The following is a 20,000-nucleotide window of genomic DNA, read 5'->3' as shown; positions in this document are numbered from 1 at the left end:
CTTTGGCTGTTTTGCTGCGTGACTGCTGGCTGAGAGGGGCGGGAAGAGGTGGGGGAGGGAAGGTGGAGAAGGGAGGTGGGGTGTGTTTGTGGGTTCCTAGTATCAGAGAGAGAGAGAGAGAGAGAGAGAGAGAGAGAGAGAGAGAGAGAGAGAGAGAGAGAGAGAGAGAGAGAGATTGTTATTGTGTGTGGATCTGTAGAGACATTCATATATTTTTTGCTATTATTATTATTATTATTATTATTATTATTATTATTATTATTATTATTAAATCAAGATGTTTTAGTTTTGTCTATTGTTTCTTTGTTTTACTATTTTTCTTAGACCTACGTGAGGAATTCATTGTAATATTTAGATAGAATTTAAAATAATATGGTGATTCCCTTGTTGCTTTCTTTTTCTTTGTTATTATTGGTGGTGGTGGTGGTGGTGGTAGTCATCACCACCACCACCACCACCACCACCACCAGCCTGCCTTTGTTCATAACGTTTAATATCAATATGTTCAACGAGAAATATTATCTTCCATTATATCATTTGCTTCAACATGTTCACTTCCCCTCCTCCTCCTCCTCCTCCTCCTCCCCCTCCTCCTCATGTAATAAACCATAATTTTCCTTTCATTAACGCACTCCTATCTCCTCCGTTGCTAATATATCTTTCCCCTTTCCTTTTTTCCCTCATCTCTCTCCCCTCTCTCTCTCTCTCTCTCTCTCTCTCTCTCTCTCTCTCTCTCTCTCTCTCTCTCTCTCTCTCTCTCTCTCTCTCTCTCTCTCCATAACTAAACTAACCTTCTCTTCTTCCCTCCCTCTCCCCCTCCCTCCCTTCCTTCCCTCCCTCTCTCCCTCCTTCCCTTCCTTCCCTCCCTCCCTTCCCTCCATAACTCCCTCAGTCTTTTCTCATAAATTCATTACTCGATCTCTTTCCTCCCTTTGCTAAATCTGTCCACTAAGCTCCCTTCCCTCCCTTCTCTCCCCTCCCCTTCCTTCTCTTCCCTTCCTCTCTTTATTTCTCGTAATTCTCTCATTCATTCGCATTTTTATTTCTCATCTCCCCACTCTCCTTCACTACCACCACCATCACCTTCTTCTTCCTCTTCTTCTTCCTCTTCTTCTTCTTCTTCTTCCTCTTCTTCTTCTTCTCTTTTGTTTCTGTTTATTTTCTTCATTTTCTCTCTCCTTTTTGTAAGATGTTCCCTTTTATCTTTTTTCCCTTCCTTTTTCATCTTTTTTCCCCCATTTTCTCATCACATCATCTTTTCCTTTCCTTCTTTCCTTCCTTTATTATTTTCCTTCTTCCCAACACCTTCTTTCTTTTCCTTCCCTTTACTTCTTTTTCCTTCATTTCCTTCCCTTTACCTATTTTGTTCCTAGTTTTCCCTCACTTTACTTTCTTTTCCTTCTTTTCCTCCCTTTTCTTCCTCTCCTTCCACTAATCATCCTTTCATTTTCCCCTCCAGGTGACGTGTTTTCTTCTGGGCTTCCTCCCGCTTTTCCTCCCTTTTTTCCCCTCCCTGCTCCCCTCTCCCCTCACCTGGCAGTGTCCCCAGGTGTGGCAGGGGATGGGGGTAACCTTCGCCTACCTGTGATTAAGTGCCCAAGTAAGACTGCCACAGGTAAACACAATGTCTAGTCTTTCGTCTTTCCTTTTCACAAACATTTACAAAACGCCACTTCGGTTCCCCCTCCTCCTCCTCCTCCTCCTCCTCCTCCTCCTCCTCCTCCTGCTCAAGTGTGTGGAGGTGAAAGATTGGGGAAAGAAAGGGTTATATTACTGGAAATATCCTATTAAGGTGAGGCAGAGAGAGAGAGAGAGAGAGAGAGAGAGAGAGAGAGAGAGAGAGAGAGAGAGAGAGAGAGAGAGAGAGAGAGAGAGAGAGAGAGAGAGAGAGAGAGAGAGAGAGAGAGAGAGAGACAGAGAGATACTGCTAAAGAACGAGAATGATAAGGAGAGAGAGAAATGTTTGGGAGAAAGGGAATAGGAGATAAGGAAAGAAAGGAGGCACTAGGGATAGTATGAAAAGAAAGACGTAGAGAGAAATATAACAAAAACCAAGAAAATAAAGATAATGTAAATATGAAATAACTAGTTGAGGAAGATAAACAAGAGAATAAAGAAGAACATAAACAAATGAACGAGAAATAAGGTAACGTAAAAATACACACGGGAAAAATCACTCGCCACATTCGGGAAAAAAAGAAAAAAAGTAAGAAAAAAAGAAAGCAGAAAATTAATATAGTAGAAAAATGCAAAATAACAAAGAAGATAAGAACGAAAGAAGGAAAAAAAGACAAAAAGTAGGAAAGAAACGAAAAAATGAAAAAGAAAAAAGAAAGAAGGAAAGCAGGAAAGGAAGAGAGGAAAGAAGAGAAAAACTAACAAACTATTTTCTTCAACACAAACGCGTTTCTTCTTGCAAACATTTGTGTCTCCTTGAGAGAGAGAGAGAGAGAGAGAGAGAGAGAGAGAGAGAGAGAGAGAGAGAGAGAGAGAGAGAGAGAGAGAGTTATTGGAAATGAGAGGCTCAGGAGAGAGGAAGATAGGGAGAGTGAGTACTGGTAATAAAAGAAGGAACAGGAAGGAGATAAGAGAGAGAGAGAGAGAGAGAGAGAGAGAGAGAGAGAGAGAGAGAGAGAGAGAGAGAGAGAGAGAGAGAGAGAGAGAGAGAGAGAGAGAGAGAGAGAGAGAGAAATAGCACTTCACCTGTCAACAAGAATGAAAATGTTTATCCCTCACAGCCACAAAGAAAACTGTGGAAAGAAAACGGAGAACCGACTTAGGGACCAACCACAACAAACCCCCCTCTCTCTCTCTCTCTCTCTCTCTCTCTCTCTCTCTCTCTCTCTCTCTCTCTCTCTCTCTCTCTCTCTCTCTCTCTCTCTCTCTCTTGAAGTAAAGAATTTTTTTTTTACTCACATTTTATTTTATTTTTTTTCGTAAGACTAAAGGGAGACGCCATACCAGCTTAACACACACACACACACACACACACACACACACACACACACGCAGATTGCCACTATAACTAACTCCTGACACACACACGACCCACCAACCACTCTTTCGAACCCCCCACCCCCAACATCCCCACCATTCCCCCATCATCCTCTACCAGATTCCCCACTTTCGTATTACTCCTGCTAAGTGAGTTAGGGCGCCTTACTTATGGGGGGCGTGGCGTGGGGAAATGGGGAGTAGGGGTAGTGGGGGGCAGGGGAGGGGTGGGGTGAGGGTAGTGGGGGTGAAGTTAGTGGAGGGTAGATTTTAGGGTGATGTGTTGGGGATGTGACGGGTAGAGAGAGAGAGAGAGAGAGAGAGAGAGAGAGAGAGAGAGAGAGAGAGAGAGAGAGAGAGAGAGAAAGGAGGTAAAGTAATGGGAGGGAGAGAGAAGCAGAGTGAGTAACGGTAGAACTGGAGGAGGAGGAGGAGGAGGAGGAGGTGGTGAAACGTGTGAACTTAGAGAAAGAGAGAGGGAGAGGGAGAGTAACAGGCGACACTTACACACACACACACACACACACACACACACATGATACTCTAAACACACACACATTCATATCACAGTGTTTGCATTTCTCTGGCGTCTGTTTGCTCACACTGCTAAACTTCATCTATTCCTTAAATGAACTTGTTATCAGAGACGAGAAGAGGGAGGGAGGGGAGGGAGAGAGAGGGAGATGGTCAAGGGAGGAAGATATGGGATAGGAATAGTGTAGGAATGGGGAGTGACTACGAGATAAGGATGAATGAAGGATAAAGGGAGGAAATGGGAAAGGAGAGGGAAAGTAAAGGAAGAATAGGAAAGGAGAGGGCATAGGCAGGGAGGAGAGGAAAGAGGAAGGGAAAGAAAGCAAGAAAGATGAAAGATAAAGAAGAAAAAAAGAGAGGAAAAAGGTTTATTAGAAAAACGAATGAAATTACAGGATTGAGGAGAGGAAGGAAGGAAAGATAGATAAAGAGGAGGAGAAGGAGGAGGAGGAGGAAGAGGAGGAGGAGGAGAGGAAAGCTTAGGTACAGCAAAGAGGATTAAGAATAGGGGGAAATGAAAAGAAGAGAAGGGAGAGTGAAGGAGAGAAATAGAGGGAGGGATTAATAAAGCAAGAGATAGAATAGGGAGTAAAAATTCTCTCTCTCTCTCTCTCTCTCTCTCTCTCTCTCTCTCTCTCTCTCTCTCTCTCTCTCTCTGCAAAGATAAGATCAAATAAGACAAAAGCGATTCGTTAGATTTAAAGCAGTATCACTTATGAACAAAGAGAATTTTATAGTTAACCCTTTCACTAGCAATAGCACATCTTTCCTTAATTGCTAACCACTCTGAGACATCTTTACTTGTTCTGCACCCACCTCCTTACACTGTACTGCCTAAAAATCGCGAAATCTATGCTTTTTATCCCCCTTCTTGCTTAGACACTTATAAAGATCCCATGCATTACTTACAGTGACATGATTTCTTGCATGTTGCACGCTCGAGAGAAGTGTCTGCGTGGCCGTGATCGTATAGTGGTTAGTACATTGCGTTGTGGCCGCAATAACCCAGGTTCGAATCCTGGTCACGGCACAGACAAATAAGTTTTATTCTCTCTCTCTCTCTCTCTCTCTCTCTCTCTCTCTCTCTCTCTCTCTCTCTCTATAACCGTCCACCATTCTGCCTGTCTATCTGGATGAAGGACGAAAGAGATGGAGAAGGTAAAGGGAGAAGAAGAGGAGGAGAAAGACAGAAGGAAGAAGAGCAGGTGAATCACGGTATATCAAAAAACAAATTAGAAAAAAAAAGAGAAAATGAAGAAAAGAAGAATAAAATAAAAAAGAAAAATGTAATTCAAATAAATTGTTAACGGAAGTGACAACTTACAAACACTCTCTCTCTCTCTCTCTCTCTCTCTCTCTCTCTCTCTCTCTCATAAGACAGTATTATATTGACACACACTCACACACACACACACAAGTGCGTTTATTTTTTTCCATACTCCTGTGACTGCTGCCGTGAAAGGCAGCTTATCTTATTATGGAAACAATTCCCTATAGACATAGTTGTTACTATTCAAATTTTAGGGGTTGAGTATTTAACTTTGTGGATAATTCTAGATTTTTTTTTCACGTCTGAGTCTGGAAACGCACGGCACAGGCAGTGAGGGAGGCAGGAAAAATGTCCGTCTCATGTGTGTGTGTGTGTGTGTGTGTGTGTTACTTGAGTTATTTCTGCATAAGTATATAAGAATGTATGCATGTATATATGTATCTACGCTTAGATTAGTGTATGTATTTCTACGGTTCCCTGCTCTTTTAGCAAGAGCGACATGTAAACACGAAGGATTTTGATAGGTAAATATCATAGGCCAAAATTCGTGACGTGTCAGTTAAGCTACGCCTCCTTTCTCAACCCCACTCCATGCCCGCCTCTCTCTCTCTCTCTCTCTCTCTCTCTCTCTCTCTCTCTCTCTCTCTCTCTCTCTCTCACACAAGACAGTATTACATTGTAACACACACACACACACACACACACACACACACACACACACACGTGTGTTTAATTTTTCCCATACTCCTGTGACTGCTTCCGTAAAAGGCAATTTGTCTTATCTTCGAAACAATTCCTAGTAGACATAGTTGTGATTATTCACATTTTTGGAGTTTTGTATTTATTTTTGTGGTTAATTAAAGTTTTCTTTCACGTCTGAGTCTCGAAACACACAAATGTTTAACTAAATATTGATGTACAGGCAGGAAGGGAGTCAGGAAAAATATCCGTCTCGTGCCTTTTTTTATGTACGGTACTTCATTTTGAAACTCTAAAGAAGGACACCCAGGCTGGACTGCACTATGTATTCTGACCTGCCATATACTTCAACTAATACCCTGAACACTGACATAGAGAGACGGGAATGGAGGGACGGCCCGGGTCTTGGTACCATGATGACGTCATTGATGACGTCACACCTTAATTTACGTACGTTAATCCATTTTCAAATCCACCCAACGAAAAACCGGAGCTACACTGTTATGCCTTATATATTCTGACTTGATAAATACTTTAATAAATATATAGAATATAAAATCAATCCCAGCCCTTATAATAATAAAGAAAAGCTCAAGAAACGATCTGTAAATTTTATGAACGGGGCAACAAAAACATTATAATATCGAAATGGAAAACACGGCCAGACTAGATTATATTACATTTTCTAAATATAAAAAATCTATACTTTTCGGATAAATAAAGAAACCACGAATTCCTCGTAGTATAAAGAAAATAATTTTTCAAATGTAGCAACGGTCTCATAGTAAATTTGAATATACGAATAGTTAGACTAGATCTTATTGAATATTATCACTTGGGACACGTTTCTTATATTTTTTAAGTGTTCAATCAAGCACCAAATCAATGCTGGACGTGCTAATAAAAAAAATGAGAATTTATAAAATGACGAAAGTGTTATTTTGGCGAGAAACAAAAACACACCGAGACAAGATCTTATTATGTATTTTAGCGTGTTTTACTTTTCCATCAATAAATTAAATATCAAAACATGGCAAAGTTCACTAATAAAAACGAAAATATCGTGCTACAGAGCCGAAGTAGCTTTTTTCCACCAATGCCACGTACCTCTTCTTCCCCTGCACTCCCTCTCTCTCTCCTTCTCTCCCCTTCACGTCCACCTCCTGCACCTATTTCGTCACAGGGAGCCTTTAAATAACTTGGAAACACCTGCAAAACCCTCGAAATTAAGCTAAATATGTGACGTGAAATTGTTAGCTTACCCGTGGCAGGACGGGGAGGGGGTCGGAGCGGCTTGACAGGGCTCGTCAGCACTGGGCAGGTCAGGGCGCCAAGAATGCCGTGGTGTAGTGTGGTGTGGTGTAGTGTAGTGTGGTGTTGTGTGGTATGGTATGATGTGTAGTGATGGTGGTGGTGGTGGTGGTGGTGGAGGTAATAGTGTTGTGTGGTGGTGTGTCGTGGTATCTAGTGGTGGTGTGATATGGTGGTGTCCTGTGGTGTATTATGGTATGGTGTTGTGGACTGGCATGGTGGTGTGGTGTTAACGCTACACTTCCACAAGTTTAACTGCCCTGTGTGTGTGTGTGTGTGTGTGTGTGTGTGTGTGTGTGTGTGTATGTGCGCGCGCGCACGCGCTTCACCTATCAGAGACACTGATCGGTGTTTAACAATTTAACTGCCACTTGTGTGTGTGTGTGTGTGTGTGTGTGTGTGTGTGTGTGTGTGTGTGTGTGTATAATAATGATAATAATAATAATAATGATAATGATAATAATAAAAATAATAATAATAATACTCTAATCTAGAAACGATATAGGTATTATTTATTGATGGCTTGCACCATGGTGGAAATCGCGCTGAGTCAGTACCGGTACGTGCGCGGTGCTTTTAGGGGCGTTATTTGGTTGTGGTGTCTTGTGGCACGGACCGGGCGAGGCGTGTCAGGCGTCATCATGTGCTGAGGCGTGGACGATGTAGAAGTCCCCTTCCAAACTCCTCCACAGCCTCTCGGCTCCTGGCGAATAGTCTGGACAGACTCAGGGTGGTCAGGGCTTCATCTTAGGTGGTGTAGGCATGGCAAAGGATGACCATGCACGCCTTTTTCTGCACACTATCTAGTGTTAGTGTGATGTGGTGGTGTCCTGTGGTGTATTATGGTATGGTGTTGTGAAGTGGCGTTGTGGTGTGGTGTTAACACTACACTTTCTCAACCACAAGTTTAACTCCCCTTAGTGTGTGTGTGTGTGTTTGTGTGTGTGTGTGTGCGCGCGCGCGTCGCCGATCACAGAGGAGTCACACTGCTGTATAATTGCCATAATTGCCATTTTAACTGCCATTTGTGTGTGTGTGTGTATGTGTGTGTGTGCATTACTTCAGTTGTTTCTGCGTAAGTATATAAGAATGTATGCATGTATGTATGTATGTATGTATGTATGCTTAGATTAGTTTATGTATTCCTAAGGTTCCCTGCTTGATGAAGCAGCCTTCCTACCCTTATTTTTAACAAAAGCGACATGTCAACTCCAAGGATTTTGATAGGTAAATATCATAGGCCAAAACTTGTGACGTGTCAATTAAGCAACACCTCTATTCTCAACCCTACTCCATGCCTGCCTCTCTCTCTCTCTCTCTCTCTCTCTCTCTCTCTCTCTCTCTCTCTCTCTCTCTCTCTCTCTCTCTCTAGCTCTCACAAGACAGTATTACATTGACACACACACACACACATACACACACACACACACACACACACACACAAGTGCGTTTATTTTTTTCCATACTCCTGTGACTGCTGCTGTGAAAGGCAGCTTGTCTTATCATGGAAACAATTCCCTATAGACATAGTTGTTATCATTCAAATTTTAAGGGTTAAGTATTTAACTTTGTAGATAATTCTAGATTTTTTTTTTTCACGTCTGAGTCTGGAAACGCACGGCACAGGCAGTGAGGGAGGCAGGAAAAATGTCCGTCTCGTGTGTGTGTGTGTGTGTGTGGGTGTGTGTGTCTGTGTGTGTGTGTGTGTGTGTGTGTGTGTGTGTGTGTGTGTGTGCATTACTTGATTTGCTTCTACATAAGTATATAAGAATGAATGCATGTATGTATGTATGTATGTATGCTTAGATTAGTGTATGTATTTCTACGGTTCCCTGCTTGATGAAACACCCTTCCTACTATTATTTTTAGCAAGAGCGACATGTCAACTCCAAGGATTTTGACAGGTAAATATCATAGGCCAAAACTCGTCACGTGTCAATTAAGCTACACCTCCTTTCTCACCCCACTCCATGCCCGCCTCTCTCTCTCTCTCTCTCTCTCTCTCTCTCTCTCTCTCTCTCTCTCTCTCTCTCTCTCTCTCTCTCTCTCTCTCTCTCTCACAAGACAGTATTACATTGTAACACACACACACACACACAAGCGTGTTTAATTTTTCCCATACTCCTGTGACTGCTGCAGTAAAAGGCAATTTGTCTTATCATGGAAACAACAACTAGTAGACATAGTTGTGATCATTCACATTTTTGGGGTTATGTATTTGTTTTTGTGGTTAATTCTAGTTTTCTTTCACGTCTGAGTCTCGAAACACACAAATGTTTAACTATATATTAATATTTAACTAAATATTCATTGGGAAATTGTTAACTTAGCTGTGGCAGGACGGGGAGGAGAACAGAGGGCCTTGGCAGGGCTCGTCGGCGCTAGGCAGATCAGGGAGCCAAGGATGCCGTAGTGTGGTGTGGTGTGGTGTGGTGTTTTGTGGTATGGTATGATGTGTGGTGATGGTTGTGGTGGTGGTGGTGGTTGTGGTAGTAATGTGGTGTGGTGGTGTGTCGTAGTATCTAGTGGTGGTGTGATGTGGTGGTGTCCTGTGGTGTATTATGGTATGGTGTTCTGGAGTGGCGTGGTTGTGTGGTGTTAACACTACACTTCCTCAACCACAAAAACGTTTAACTGCCCTGTGTGTGTGTGTGTGTGTGTGTGTGTGTGTGCGCGAGCGTGTGCGCGCGCGCGAATCGCGGATCAGAGACGAGTCTCACTGCTGTATAATTCGGGTTAAAACCTTTAACTGCCACTTGTGTGTGTGTGTGTGTGTGTGTGTGTGTGTGTGTGTGTGTGTGTGTGTGTGTGATTTACTTCAGTTGTTTCTGTATAAGTACAGAAGAATGTATGAATATATGTATGTATATACGCGTAGATTAGTGTATTTATTCCTACAGTTCCCTGTTTGATGAAGCTGCCTTCCTACCCTTATTTTTAGCAAAAGCGACATGTCAACTCCAGGGATTTTGATGGCTAAATATCATAGGCCAAAACTCGTGACGTGTCAATTAAGCTACACCTCCTTTCTCAACCCCACTACATGTCTGCCTCTCTCTCTCTCTCTCTCTCTCTCTCTCTCTCTCTCTCTCTCTCTCAAGACAGTATTATATTGAAACACACACACACACACACACACACACACACACACACACACACACACACAGACACACACACACACACACACACACACGCACACACAACACAAGTGCGTTGAATTTTTCCCATACTCCTGTGACTGCTGCCGTAAAAGGCAATTTGTCTTATCTTCGAAACAATTCCTAGTAGACAAGTTGTGATTATTCACATTTTTGGAGTTTTGTATTTATTTGTTGTGGTTAATTAAAGTTTTCTTTCACGTCTGAGTCTCGAAACACACAAATGTTTAACTAAATATTGATGTACAGGCAAGGAGGGAGTCAGGAAAAATATCCGTCTCGTGCCTTTTTTTATGTACGGTACTTCATTTTGAAACTCTAAAGAAAGACACCCAGGCTGGACTGCACTATGTATTCTGACCTGCCATATACTTCAACTAATACCCTGAACACTGACATAGAGAGACGGGAATGGAGGGACGGCCCGGGTCTTGGTACCATGATGACGTCATTGATGACGTCACACCTTAATTTACGTACGTTAATCCATTTTCAAATCCACCCAACGAAAAACCGGAGCTATACTGTTATCCCTTATATATTCTGACTTGATAAATACTTTAATAAATATATAGAATATAAAATCAATCCCAGCCCTTATAATAATAAAGAAAAGCTCAAGAAACGATCTGTAAATTTTATGAACGGGGCAACAAAAACATTATAATATCGAGATGGAAAACACGGCCAGACTAGATTATATTACATTTTCTAAATACAAAAAATCTATACTTTTCGGATAAATAAAGAAACCACGAATTCCTCGTAGTATAAAGAAAATAATTTTTCAAATGTAGCAACGGTCTCATAGTAAATTTGAATATACGAATAGTTAGACTAGATCTTATTGAATATTATCACTTGGGACACGTTTCTTATATTTTTTAAGTGTTCAATCAACCACCAAATCAATGCTGGACGTGCTAATAAAAAAAATGAGAATTTATAAAATGACGAAAGTGTTATTTTAGCGAGAAACAAAAACACACCGAGACAAGATCTTATTATGTATTTTAGCGTGTTTTACTTTTTCATCAATAAATTAAATATCAAAACATGGCAAAGTTCACTAATAAAAACGAAAATATCGTGCTACAGAGCCGAAGTAGCTTTTTTCCACCAATGCCACGTACCTCTTCTTCCCCTGCACTCCCACTCTCTCTCCTTCTCTCCCCTTTACGTCCACCTCCTGCACCTATTTCGTCACAGGGAGCCTTTAAATAACTTGGAAACACCTGCAAAACCCTCGAAATTAAGCTAAATATGTGACGTGAAATTGTTAGCTTACCCGTGGCAGGACGGGGAGGGGGTCGGAGCGGCTTGACAGGGCTCCTCGGCACTGGGCAGGTCAGGGCGCCAAGGATGCCGTGGTGTAGTGTGGTGTGGTGTAGTGTAGTGTGGTGTTGTGTGGTATGGTATGATGTGTAGTGATGGTGGTGGTGGTGGTGGTGGTGGAGGTAATAGTGTTGTGTGGTGGTGTGTCGTGGTATCTAGTGGTGGTGTGATGTGGTGGTGTCCTGTGGTGTATTATGGTATTGTGTTGTGGACTGGCATGGTGTTGTGGTGTTAACGCTACACTTCCACAAGTTTAACTGCCCTGTGTGTGTGTGTGTGTGTGTGTGTGTGTGTGTGTGCGTGCGCGCGCGCGGTCCACCTATCAGAGACACTGATCGGTGTTTAACAATTTAACTGCCACTTGTGTGTGTGTGTGTGTGTGTGTGTGTGTGTGTGTGTGTGTGTATGTGCGTGCGCGCGCGCGGTTCACCTATCAGAGACACTGATCGGTGTTTAACAATTTAATTGCCACTTGTGTGTGTATGTGTGTGTGTGTGTGTGTGTGTGTGTGTGTGTGTGTGTATAATAATAATAATCATAATAATAACAATAATAATCATAATAATAACAATAGCAATAATAATAATAATAATAGTAATAATAATAATAATAATAATAATAATAATAATAATAATAAACGGTTTATTATTAGGGCAATTTACAAACTGAAAATGTACAGAGTGTGTAGGGAAATACTTTACATTAATCCTAAAGATAAGTTTAATCTAGAAACGATATAGGTATTATTTATTGATGGCTTGCACCATGGTGGAAATCGCGCTGAGTCAGTACCGGTACGTGCGCGGTGCTTTTAGGGGCGTTATTTGGTTCTGGTGTCTTGTGGCACGGACCGGGCGAGGTGTGTCAGGCGTCATCATGTGCTGAGGCGTGGATGATGTAGAAGTCCCCTTCCAAACTTCTCCACAGCCTCTCGGCTCCTGGCGAATAGACTGGACAGACTCAGGGTGGTCAGGGCTTCATCTTAGGTGGTGTAGGCATGGCAAAGGATGACCATGCACGCCTTTTTCTGCACACTCCAGCTGGAGCTGTTGATTGTGTGTGAGGGAGGAGGACCATGCTAGGGAGACATACATGAGTTTAAGGAGGATGAACGTGAGATACTCCCCGTTAACTCATCTGTCAACGTCCCGAGCGACCTGAGTCTGAGCAGAATGTACGGCCTGTAGGTAGCGAATCTTAAGGTGCTGGCGACATGCTGCTTCCAGGTCAGGAGGTAGTCCACCGTGACTCTGAGAAGCTTGGCACATCGGACCACCTGGAGGGGGAAAGGGCCCACTGTGAGCTGGGGAGGGGGCAGTGCTACAGAGGAGGTACAGAAATACATCACCACAGTTTTGCTGTGGTTGATGGTAATCCTGCTCTCCTCCGTCCACGTCTGCAGTCGCTCCAAAATTACTTGCAGTGGCGAATAGTCCGGCTTCTTGATGGAGACTGGGACGCCCACGGTGCAGTCATCCACTTACACCAGCGATGACATGTGTGTGTGCATTACTTCAGTTGTTTCTGTGTAAGAATATAAGAATGTATTTATGTATATGCGCTTAGATTAGTGTATATATTCCTACGGCTCCCTGCTTGATGAAACAGCCTTCCTACCCTTATTTTTAGCAAGAGCGAAATGTCAACTCCTGGGATTTTGACAGGTAAATATCATAGGCCAAAACTCGTGAGGGGGAAGTAAGCTACCCCTCCTTTCTCAACCCCACTCCATGTCCGTCTCCGACACTCTCTCTCTCTCTCTCTCTCTCTCTGTGTGTGTGTGTGTGTGTGTGTGTGTGTGTGTATCTACCTATATATCTATATATCTCAAGACAGCATTACATTGTAACACACACACACACACACACACACACACAAGTGTGTTTAATTTTTCCCATACTCCTTTCACTGCTGCCATGAAACGCAGCTTTTCTTCTCATTAAAACAATTCCCTGTAGACATAATTGTGATCGTTCGTATTTTGGGGATTTTCTATTTATTTTTGTGGTTAGTTCTAGTTTTCTTTCACGTCTAATTCTCGAAACACACAAATGATTAACTAGATATTAATGTTTAACTAAATATTGATTTGGAAATTGTTACCTTAGCTGTAGCAGGACAGGAAGGTCGGAGAGCCTTGGCATGAATTGTCGGCGGTAGGAAGGTCAGGGCGCCAAGGATGCCGTCACACTGCTGTATAATTGGCGTTAAAACCTTTAACTGCCACTTGTGTGTGTGTGTGTGTGTGTGTGTGTGTGTGTGTGTGTGTGTGTGTGTGTGTTCTGTGTGTGTGATTTACTTCAGTTGTTTCTGTATAAGTACATAAGAATGTATGCATATATGTATGTATATACACTTAGATTAGTGTATTTATTCCTACAGTACCCTGCTTGATGAAGCTGCCTTCCTACCCTTATTTTTAGCAAGAGCGACATGTCAACTCCAGGGATTTTGATGGCTAAATATCATAGGCCAAAACTCGTGATGTGTCAATTAAGCTACACCTCCTTTCTCAACCCCACTACATGTCTGCCTCTCTCTCTCTCTCTCTCTCTCTCTCTCTCTCTCTCTCTCTCTCTCTCTCTCTCTAGCTCTCGCAAGACAGTATTATATTGAAACACACACACACACACACACACACACACACACACACACACACAGACACACACACACACACAGACACACACACACAGACACACACACACACACACACACACACACACACACACAACACAAGTGCGTTGAATCTTTCCCATACTCCTGCGACTGCTTCCGTAAAAGGCAATTTGTCTTATCTTCGAAACAATACCTAGTAGACAAGTTGTGATCATTCACATTTTTGGGGTTATGTATTTATTTTTGTGGTTAATTAAAGTTTTCTTTCACGTCTGAGTCTCGAAACACACAAATGTTTAACTAAATATTGATGTACAGGCAAGGAGGGAGTCAGGAAAAATATCCGTCTCGTGCCTTTTTTTATGTACGGTACTTCATTTTGAAACTCTAAAGAAGGAAACCCAGGCTGGACTGCACTATGTATTCTGACCTGCCATATACTTCAACTAATACCCTGAACACTGACATAGAGAGACGGGAATGGAGGGACGGCCCGGGTCTTGGTACCATGATGACGTCATTGATGACGTCACACCTTAATTTACGTACGTTAATCCATTTTCAAATCCACCCAACGAAAAACCGGAGCTACACTGTTATGCCTTATATATTCTGACTTGATAAATACTTTAATAAATATCTAGAATATAAAATCAATCCCAGCCCTTATAATTATAAAGAAAAGATCAAGAAACGATCTGTAAATTTTATGAACGGGGCAACAAAAACATTATAATATCGAGATGGAAAACACGGCCAGACTAGATTATATTACATTTTCTAAATACAAAAAATCTATACTTTTCGGATAAATAAATAAACCACGAATTCCTCGTAGTATAAAGAAAATAATTTTTCAAATGTAGCAACGGTCTCATAGTAAATTTGAATATACGAATAGTTAGACTAGATCTTATTGAATATTATCACTTGGGACACGTTTCTTATATTTTTTAAGTGTTCCATCAAGCACCAAATCAATGCTGGACGTGCTAATAAAAAAAATGAGAATTTATAAAATGACGAAAGTGTTATTTTGGCGAGAAACAAAAACACACCGAGACAAGATCTTATTATGTATTTTAGCGTGTTTTACTTTTCCATCAATAAATTAAATATCAAAACATGGCAAAGTTCACTAATAAAAACGAAAATATCGTGCTACAGAGCCGAAGTAGCTTTTTTCCACCAATGCCACGTACCTCTTCTTCCCCTGCACTCCCTCTCTCTCTCCTTCTCTCCCCTTCACGTCCACCTCTTGCACCTATTTCGTCACAGGGAGCCTTTAAATCACTTGGAAACACCTGCAAAACCCTCGAAATTAAGCTAAATATGTGACGTGAAATTGTTAGCTTACCCGTGGCAGGACGGGGAGGGGGTCGGAGCGGCTTGACAGGGCTCGTCGGCACTGGGCAGGTCAGGGTGCCAAGGATGCCGTGGTGTAGTGTGGTGTGGTGTGGTGTAGTGTAGTGTGGTGTTGTGTGGTATGGTATGATGTGTAGTGATGGTGGTGGTGGTGGTGGTGGTGGAGGTAATAGTGTTGTGTGGTGGTGTGTCGTGGTATCTAGTGGTGGTGTGATGTGGTGGTGTCCTGTGGTGTATTATGGTATGGTGTTGTGGACTGGCATGGTGGTGTGGTGTTAACGCTACACTTCCACAAGTTTAACTGCCCTGTGTGTGTGTGTGTGTGTGTGTGTGTGTGTGTGTGTGTGTGTGTGTATGTGCGCGCGCGCACGCGCTTCACCTATCAGAGACACTGATCGGTGTTTAACAATTTAACTGCCACTTGTGTGTGTGTGTGTGTGTGTGTGTGTGTGTGTATAATAATGATAATAATAATAATAATGATAATGATAATGATAAAAATAATAATAATAATAATAACAATAATAATAATAATAATAATAATAATAATAATAATAATAATAAACAGTTTATTATTAGGGCAATTTACAAACTGAAAATGTACAGAGTGTGTGGGGAAATACTTTACATTAATCCTAAAGATAAGTCTAATCTAGAAACGATATAGGTATTATTTATTGATGGCTCGCACCATGGTGGAAATCGCGCTGAGTCAGTACCGGTACGTGCGCGGTGCTTTTAGGGGCGTTATTTGGTTGTGGTGTCTTGTGGCACGGACCGGGCGAGGCGTGTCAGGCGTCATCATGTGCTGAGGTGGACGATGTAGAAGTCCCCTTCCAAACTCCTCCACAGCCTCTCGGCTCCTGGCGAATAGTCTGGACAGACTCAGGGTGGTCAGGGCTTCATCTTAGGTGGTGTAGGCATGGCAAAGGATGACCATGCACGGCTTTTTCTGCACACTATCTAGTGCTAGTGTGATGTGGTGGTGTCCTGTGGTGTATTATGGTATGGTGTTGTGAAGTGGCGTTGTGGTGTGGTGTTAACACTACACTTTCTCAACCACAAGTTTAACTGCCCTTAGTGTGTGTGTGTGTGTTTGTGTGTGTGTGTGTGTGCGCGCGCGCGTCGCCGATCACAGAGGAGTCACACTGCTGTATAATTGCCATAATTGCCATTTTAACTGCCATTTGTGTGTGTGTGTGTATGTGTGTGTGTGTGCATTACTTCAGTTGTTTCTGCGTAAGTATATAAGAATGTATGCATGTATGTATGTATGTATGTATGTATGTATGCTTAGATTAGTTTATGTATTCCTAAGGTTCCCTGCTTGATGAAGCAGCCTTCCTACCCTTATTTTTAACAAAAGCGACATGTCAACTCCAAGGATTTTGATAGGTAAATATCATAGGCCAAAACTTGTGACGTGTCAATTAAGCAACACCTCTATTCTCAACCCTACTCCATGCCTGCCTCTCTCTCTCTCTCTCTCTCTCTCTCTCTCTCTCTCTCTCTCTCTCTCTCTCTCTCTCTCTCTCTCTCTCTCTCTAGCTCTCACAAGACAGTATTACATTGACACACACACACACACACACACACACACACACACACACACACACACACACACACACACACACACAAGTGCGTTTATTTTTTTCCATACTCCTGTGACTGCTGCTGTGAAAGGCAGCTTGTCTTATCATGGAAACAATTCCCTATAGACATAGTTGTTATCATTCAAATTTTAAGGGTTAAGTATTTAACTTTGTGGATAATTCTAGATTTTTTTTTTCACGTCTGAGTCTGGAAACGCACGGCACAGGCAGTGAGGGAGGCAGGAAAAATGTCCGTCTCGTGTGTGTGTGTGTGTGTGTGTGTGTGTGTGTGTGTGTGTGTGGGTGTGTGTGTCTGTGTGTGTGTGTGTGTGTGTGTGTGTGTGTGTGTGTGTGTGCATTACTTGATTTGCTTCTACATAAGTATATAAGAATGAATGCATGTATGTATGTATGTATGTATGCTTAGATTAGTGTATGTATTTCTACGGTTCCCTGCTTGATGAAACACCCTTCCTACTATTATTTTAGCAAGAGCGACATGTCAACTCCAAGGATTTTGACAGGTAAATATCATAGGCCAAAACTCGTCACGTGTCAATTAAGCTACACCTCCTTTCTCACCCCACTCCATGCCCGCCTCTCTCTCTCTCTCTCTCTCTCTCTCTCTCTCTCTCTCTCTCTCTCTCTCTCTCTCTCTCTCTCACAAGACAGTATTACATTGTAACACACACACACACACACACACACACACACACACACACACACACACACACACACACACAAGCGTGTTTAATTTTTCCCATACTCCTGTGACTGCTGCAGTAAAAGGCAATTTGTCTTATCATGGAAACAACAACTAGTAGACATAGTTGTGATCATTCACATTTTTGGGGTTATGTATTTGTTTTTGTGGTTAATTCTAGTTTTCTTTCACGTCTGAGTCTCGAAACACACAAATGTTTAACTATATATTAATATTTAACTAAATATTCATTGGGAAATTGTTAACTTAGCTGTGGCAGGACGGGGAGGAGAACAGAGGGCCTTGGCAGGGCTCGTCGGCGCTAGGCAGATCAGGGAGCCAAGGATGCCGTAGTGTGGTGTGGTGTGGTGTGGTGTTTTGTGGTATGGTATGATGTGTGGTGATGGTTGTGGTGGTGGTGGTGGTTGTGGTAGTAATGTGGTGTGGTGGTGTGTCGTAGTATCTAGTGGTGGTGTGATGTGGTGGTGTCCTGTGGTGTATTATGGTATGGTGTTCTGGAGTGGCGTGGTTGTGTGGTGTTAACACTACACTTCCTCAACCACAAAAACGTTTAACTGCCCTGTGTGTGTGTGTGTGTGTGTGTGTGTGTGTGTGCGCGAGCGTGTGCGCGCGCGCGAATCGCGGATCAGAGACAAGTCTCACTGCTGTATAATTCGGGTTAAAACCTTTAACTGCCACTTGTGTGTGTGTGTGTGTGTGTGTGTGTGTGTGTGTGTGTGATTTACTTCAGTTGTTTCTGTATAAGTACAGAAGAATGTATGAATATATGTATGTATATACGCGTAGATTAGTGTATTTATTCCTACAGTTCCCTGTTTGATGAAGCTGCCTTCCTACCCTTATTTTTAGCAAGAGCGACATGTCAACTCTAGGGATTTTGATGAGTAAATATCATAGGCCAAAACTCGTGATGTGTCAATTAAGCTACATCTCCTTTGTCAACCCCACTACATGTCTGCCTCTCTCTCTCTCTCTCTCTCTCTCTCTCTCTCTCTCTCTCTCTCTCTCTCTCTCTCTCTCTCTCTCTCTCTCTCGCAAGACAGTATTATGTTGAAACACACACACACACACACACACACACACACACACACACACACACACACACAAGTGCGTTTAATTTTTCCCATACTCCTGTGACTGCTGCCGTGAAAGGCAATTTGTCTTATCTTCGAAACAATACCTAGTAGACAAGTTGTGATCATTCACATTTTTGGGGTTATGTATTTATTTTTGTGGTTAATTCTAGTTTTCTTTCACGTCTGAGTCTCAAAACACAGAAATGTTTAACTAAATATTAATATACAGGCAGGGAGGGAGTCAGGAAAAAATCCGTCTCGTGCCTTTTTTTATGTACGGTACTTCATTTTGAAACTCTAAAGAAAGACACCCAGGCTGGACTGCACTATATATTCTGACCTGCCATATACTTCAACTAATACCCTGAACACTGACATAGAGAGACGGGAATGGAGGGACGGCCCGGGTCTTGGTACCATGATGACGTCATTGATGACGTCACACCTTAATTTACGTACGTTAATCCATTTTCCAAATCCACCCAACGAAAAACCGGAGCTACACTGTTATGCCATATATATTCTGACTTGATAAATACTTTAATAAATATATAGAATATAAAATCAATCCCAGCCCTTATAATAATAAAGAAAAGCTCAAGAAATGATCTGTAAATTTTATGAACGGGGCAACAAAAATATTATAATATCGAGATGGAAAACACGGCCAGACTAGATTATATTACATTTTCTAAATACAAAAAATCTATACTTTTCGGATAAATAAAGAAACCACGAATTCCTCGTAGTATAAAGAAAATAATTTTTTAAATGTAGCAACGGTCTCATAGTAAATTTGAATATACGAATAGTTAGACTAGATCTTCTTGAATATTATCACTTGGGACACGTTTCTTATATTTTTTAAGTGTTCAATCAAGCACCAAATCAATGCTGGACGTGCTAATAAAAAAAATGAGAATTTATAAAATGACGAAAGTGTTATTTTGGCGAGAAACAAAAACACACCCGAGACACGATCTTATTATGTATTTTAGCGTGTTTTACTTTTCCATCAATAAATTAAATATCAAAACATGGCAAAGTTCACTAATAAAAACGAAAATATCGTGCTACAGAGCCGAAGTAGCTTTTTTCCACCAATGCCACGTACCTCTTCTTCCCCTGCACTCCCTCTCTCTCTCCTTCTCTCCCCTTCACGTCCACCTCCTGCACCTATTTCGTCACAGGGAGCCTTTAAATCACTTGGAAACACCTGCAAAACCCTCGAAATTAAGCTAAATATGTGACGTGAAATTGTTAGCTTACCCGTGGCAGGACGAGGAGGGGGTCGGAGCGGCTTGACAGGGCTCGTCGGCACTGGGC

General features: G+C 42.0%; 2 protein-coding genes and 1 non-coding gene across 4 annotated transcripts in view; 1 reads left to right on the top strand and 2 right to left on the bottom strand.

The window, feature by feature from the left end:
- LOC135093410 (uncharacterized) overlaps positions 1-7,027 on the bottom strand; it is a 55,151-nt gene extending 48,124 nt beyond the window's left edge. For both annotated transcript variants that reach the window (XM_063992688.1, XM_063992689.1), the window contains exon 1: positions 6,760-7,027. The gene's annotated coding sequence lies outside the window, so the exon portion shown is untranslated. The remainder of the gene's footprint in view (positions 1-6,759) is intronic.
- On the top strand, positions 4,487-4,558 carry Trnah-gug (transfer RNA histidin (anticodon GUG)). The gene has a single exon. It is a non-coding gene; the product is annotated as a tRNA-His (tRNA).
- A 10,817-nt stretch (positions 7,028-17,844) lies between the features above and the next one.
- Positions 17,845-20,000, bottom strand: part of LOC135093465 (mucin-2-like) — a 17,933-nt gene continuing 15,777 nt past the window's right edge. Inside the window, exon 6 of the mRNA XM_063992744.1 lies at positions 17,845-18,067. Coding sequence (XP_063848814.1) covers positions 17,845-18,067 — 223 coding nt within the window. The remainder of the gene's footprint in view (positions 18,068-20,000) is intronic.

Source organism: Scylla paramamosain, chromosome 43, assembly GCF_035594125.1.
Source record: "Scylla paramamosain isolate STU-SP2022 chromosome 43, ASM3559412v1, whole genome shotgun sequence".
Classification (NCBI taxonomy): Eukaryota; Metazoa; Arthropoda; class Malacostraca; order Decapoda; family Portunidae; genus Scylla; species Scylla paramamosain.
Note: the sequence above shows the minus strand (reverse complement) of the source record. Positions and strands in the feature narration are given on the sequence as shown.